Raw genomic sequence first — 5,150 nt, 5'->3', positions numbered from 1 at the left:
TCAATTCCGGTCAAGGGCATGTACCTTGGTTGCAGGCACATCCTCAGTAGAGGGTGTGCAGGAGGCAGCCGATGGATGTTTCTCTCTCATCGATGTTTCTAACTCTCTATCCCTCTCCCTTACTCTCTGTAAAAAATCAATAAAAATATATTAAAAAAAAGAAAGAAAGAAAAGAAACATCAGTGATGAGAGAGAATCATGGATCAGCTGCCTCTTGCACACCCCCTACTGGGGATCGAGCCTGCAACCCAGACATGTGCCCTGACTGGGAATCGAACCTGGGACCTCTTGGTTCCTGGGCTGGGCAGAGATTTGCTTTAAAATATAACAGTGGCGGCACCGCGTGGAGCAGGAGAGGCAGAATCTAGACCAGTGATGGCAAACATATGACACGCGTGTCAGAGGTGACACGCAAACTCATTTTTTTGGTTCATTTTTCTTTGTTAAATGGCATTTAAATATATAAAATAAATATCAAAAATATAAGTCTTTGTTTTACTATGGTTGCAAATATCAAAACATTTCTATATGTGACACGGCACCAGAGTTAAGTTAGGGTTTTCAAAATGCTGACACGCCGAGCTCAAAAGGTTCGCCATCACTGGGCTAGAGCCTGGTGGTACCGGCCGAGGCTGGGAGCTGGGAGAGCGAAGGTACTGCTGGTGCCGCGGGTGCTCTGAGCCGTAACGCTGCTCAGCCGACCGGGAGCAACTTTCTCTGGACCTCCGCGTCCCTCTGAGAGCTGGACGTGCGCTGGTGGCTCTCAGAGCGGAGAGGGCCAGCCTCAGCCAGGCTAGGCAGCGCCGGAGCCCGCCCTTCCTCCCTACACCTGTCACGGCAGGTCGTCTGCGTGGGGGCGGCACCTGCTTTTCCTGAAGGTGGAACACAGCCTCCTGGAATCTGTGTCGTTGTTTTCCGGGAAGCCCGGCTCACTCGGGGCCCCGTCCCCATTGCTGGCACCTGAAGTGGACGGAGTGTAAAGAGGGTTCTCACGGCGGAGGCGTCAGCTCCCGGGTGTCCCCCGGCTGTTGCTCATTCTTGCATCAGCTCATTTGGTGGGAAAGCCTGGCACTTGGCCTCCCAGCCTCCGAGGCTCCGCCCCAAGGGTCTGGAATGTGTGTTCCGCTGTGAACACGTTCCAGCTTCGCCACTCACTGCCCACAGTGGGGGCATTTGCAAGTGTGAGCCGTTCTGTAAGTCAGTCGCAGGCGAGCAGGCCGGGACCAGGGGCCCCAGCACAGTCTGTCAGAAGCCGTGGAGCTGTCCCTTTAGAGACACAACTTACACAGAAGCGCAGGCCACCTCGCGCGAGAGGCCGGGGCTCTGTGACGCTGGCAACGAGCGAGGCCCCCCTTTAGAGACACAACTTACACAGAAGCGCAGGCCACCGCGCGGGAGAGGGCGGGGCTCTGTGACGCTGGCAAGGCCCTGGCTTCCGAGGGCTCCTCTGCAGGCTTTCAGCAAAAACCAGGCGGCCTGCAGGGGCCTCCAGGGTGGGTGCCAAGGGGTTGGCGCCTCACTGGCATCCCCGAGTTGCCTATTCTCAGCCTGGTGAAGTCCAGGTGGAGGGAGGGAAGGCGTTTAGGGACAGTTGGGCCTTCCTGAGGCCGAGAGAGGAGGGGCGGAGAGGAGGGGGCAGTCAGGCCACTCGCCTCTCGGTCAGTCCTCAGTGTCCGGCTGGGGGTCACCGCTGTCTGTTCCTCTGCAGGGACTGGTACAAGCGTAACTTTGCCATCACCTTCTTCATGGGCAGAGTGGCCCTGGAGAGGGTTTGGAACAAGCTGCGACCGAAGCAGAAGACCAGCAGCTAGGAGCCCGCCCGGCCACCCCCACCCGCGCGCCAGGCTTGGCGGGAAGCGGCTGGTTCTCAGAGCGTGTTCCCGGGATCTCACCGGAGCGTGTTCCCGGAATCTAACCGCCTGTCGGTGGCCGGGGTCCAGCCCTTCTCCCTGGGCCCCGGCTTATGGCAGTGCCAGGCAGCAGGAGGATGTGGCCCTGGTGCCCGGGGCCCGCGGCTCTGTCCCGCCCAGACTCCCGCTGGCTCTGGTCACAGAAGTGACGTTAAATAAAGCCCGAGCCCTGTGTGCCTGTGTGTTGCGTTTCGAATTCCTCCAATTTGGAGTAGAGAACAGCGCGGCAGGCCTTCCCGACTCCTCGGACGGGAGTGACTGGCAGCTGCTGCAGTGCCCCAGCCCTCAGGGACCAGGGACCAGGGACCACGCCGGGAAATGCAGCTGCCCTGCGCGGGGGCAGACGGGAAGCAGGGGCGGGTGCTCCGTCAGGGGCACCTGGGAGAGCTCCCCATGTGCTCCCGGGCGGTGCCGGAACGTGGTTAAACCCCACCCCCTTTTAAATCTTTTAAAGCCAGCACTGTGGGGGGGGGGTCACACCTGCAGGAGGGGACCCCTGCCTCGCCAGCCAGGCCACGTCCGTAAGCGAGCCACTTGGCAAACAGATGGCTTCTGTTGTTTTAATGTTTGTATTGATTTCAGAGAGGAAGGGAGAGGGAGAGGGAAACATCCATAAGAGAGAAACATCGACCCGCTGCCTCCTGCACGCCCCCTGCTGGCGTGGCTTCCGAGGGCTCCTCTGCAGGCTTTCAGCAAAAACCAGGCGGCCTGCAGGGGCCTCCAGGGTGGGTGCCAAGGGGTTGGCGCCTCACTGGCATCCCCGAGTTGCCTATTCTCAGCCTGGTGAAGTCCAGGTGGAGGGAGGGAAGGCGTTTAGGGACAGTTGGGCCTTCCTGAGGCCGAGAGAGGAGGGGCGGAGAGGAGGGGGCAGTCAGGCCACTCGCCTCTCGGTCAGTCCTCAGTGTCCGGCTGGGGGTCACCGCTGTCCGTTCCTCTGCAGGGACTGGTACAAGCGTAACTTTGCCATCACCTTCTTCATGGGCAGAGTGGCCCTGGAGAGGGTTTGGAACAAGCTGCGACCGAAGCAGAAGACCAGCAGCTAGGAGCCCGCCCGGCCACCCCCACCCGCGCGCCAGGCTTGGCGGGAAGCGGCTGGTTCTCAGAGCGTGTTCCCGGGATCTCACCGGAGCGTGTTCCCGGGATCTAACCGCCTGTCGGTGGCCGGGGTCCAGCCCTTCTCCCTGGGCCCCGGCTTATGGCAGTGCCAGGCAGCAGGAGGATGTGGCCCTGGTGCCCGGGGCCCGCGGCTCTGTCCCGCCCAGACTCCCGCTGGCTCTGGTCACAGAAGTGACGTTAAATAAAGCCCGAGCCCTGTGTGCCTGTGTGTTGCGTTTCGAATTCCTCCAATTTGGAGTAGAGAACAGCGCGGCAGGCCTTCCCGACTCCTCGGACGGGAGTGACTGGCAGCTGCTGCAGTGCCCCAGCCCTCAGGGACCAGGGACCAGGGACCACGCCGGGAAATGCAGCTGCCCTGCGCGGGGGCAGACGGGAAGCAGGGGCGGGTGCTCCGTCAGGGGCACCTGGGAGAGCTCCCCATGTGCTCCCGGGCGGTGCCGGAACGTGGTTAAACCCCACCCCCTTTTAAATCTTTTAAAGCCAGCACTGTGGGGGGGGGGTCACACCTGCAGGAGGGGACCCCTGCCTTGGCAGCCGGGCCACGTCAGTAAGCGAGCCACTTGGCAAACAGATGGCGTCTGTTGTTTGTATTGATTTCAGAGAGGAAGGGAGAGGGAGGGGGAAACATCCATAAGAGAGAAACATCGGCCCGCTGCCTCCTGCACGCCCCCTACTGGCGATGGAGCCTGAAGCCCGGCATGTGCCCTGACCGGGAATCGAACTGGTGACCTCCCGGCGTCTGGGACGGCACTCAGCCACTGAGCCACACGGCCAGGGCAGGGCTCCCTCCTTGGATTCTAAACATTTAAGATTAAATGACTAGGAGCCCTGCCCAGTTTGGCTCAGTGGATAGAGTGTCAGCCTGCGGACTCAAGGGTCCCAGGTTCGATTCCGGTCAAGGGCATGTACCTGGGTTGCGGGCACATCCCCAGTAGGGAGTGTGCAGGAGGCAGCTGATCGATGTTTCTCTCTCATCGGTGTTTCTGACTCTCTATTCCTCTCCCTTCCTCTCTGTAAAAAAATCAATAAAATATATTTAAAATTAAAAAAAATATGACTGGGAAATGTCACTTTAAGTTGCAAATAAAAGGAGAACAAATTGTAAGTAATGTTATTTTGACCCTGAAATGTGTATGCTCAGCCCGCCAGGCCAGGTGGTGTGAGGCGATTCCCTGTCACAGCCGTGGGCGGGGGGAGCATTTCTGGGGGCTACCTCAGGGGGGTACACCAGACACCAAAATGCGCGCTTTAGTGGGTGAATTGTATGTATGAATTACAGCTCAACAAAGCTGTTTAGCAAACAAGAGTGTTTTTGTGTTTGTGCATAAAAACTCATCTTTTTAACTTTAAAAATAAATAAAAGAGGCTTAATTTCTTATGTGCAAAAGAAAAGATAATGCTTCTGTTTCTGAATTAAAAAGTAAAATGAAGTTGAGTCTCTTCCTCCTGTGTGCTGGGGCGAGTGTGGGCACTGGTGTCTTAGCTGCTCTCATTCGCCTGCGGGGGACCCGGGGGGCCCTCAGGAGGGCAGGGGGGACCCGGGCCCCCTGCACCACTCTGACGCTGCTCTTCCCTTGTGGTGGTTTTTTTAAAATATATTTTTATTGGTTTCAGAGACGGGGGGGGGAGAGAGAAACATCAATAATGAGAGAGAATCATCGATCGGCTGCCTCCTGCACGCCCCTCATTGAGGATCGAGTCCACAACCCAGGCACGTGCCCTCACCCCCTTGACCAGGAATCGAACTGTGACCTGAAGGCTGCAGGAGCTGCCAGGGGCTACAGGCCTCTGCTGGTCACTCACCTTTCCTGGGAGGGGTCAGCCCCGGGTGGCCGGCAGGCCCCGCCCACTGGGAAGGAGAGGGGGAGTGGGTGTGGCGGGCACCTTGCTGGGAGGCATCCTTAGGAACCTGACCCCTGTGCAGGGCAGCCCCTCCCTCGGAGCGAGGTCACCTCAGCAGACATGCCAGGCCCAGAGGCCCAAGTGGAGAAGACGTGTGTGTGTGTGTGTGTGTGTGTGAAAGTGCACGTGAAGTCCACCGTTCTGCGTGTGCAGCTCCACGGCCCTGAGCGCGTTCACACTGTGCAGCCATCACCACCACCTCCAGACTGAACCGCTGACCCC

The 5,150-nt window shown here is 58.8% G+C and overlaps 1 protein-coding gene across 1 annotated transcript in view; it reads left to right on the top strand.

The window, feature by feature from the left end:
- The window catches only part of APOPT1 (apoptogenic 1, mitochondrial), an 11,713-nt gene extending 9,625 nt beyond the window's left edge, over positions 1-2,088 (top strand). Inside the window, exon 6 of the mRNA XM_005856350.2 lies at positions 1,709-2,088. Within this exon, the coding sequence (XP_005856412.2) occupies positions 1,709-1,811 (103 nt within the window). The 3' untranslated portion in view covers positions 1,812-2,088. The remainder of the gene's footprint in view (positions 1-1,708) is intronic.
- The last annotated feature ends 3,062 nt before the right edge of the window (positions 2,089-5,150 follow it).

This window comes from Myotis brandtii, unplaced genomic scaffold (assembly GCF_000412655.1).
Source record: "Myotis brandtii unplaced genomic scaffold, ASM41265v1 scaffold1020, whole genome shotgun sequence".
Lineage (NCBI taxonomy): Eukaryota > Metazoa > Chordata > Mammalia > Chiroptera > Vespertilionidae > Myotis > Myotis brandtii.
This window is presented reverse-complemented; position numbering and strand designations above follow the sequence as displayed.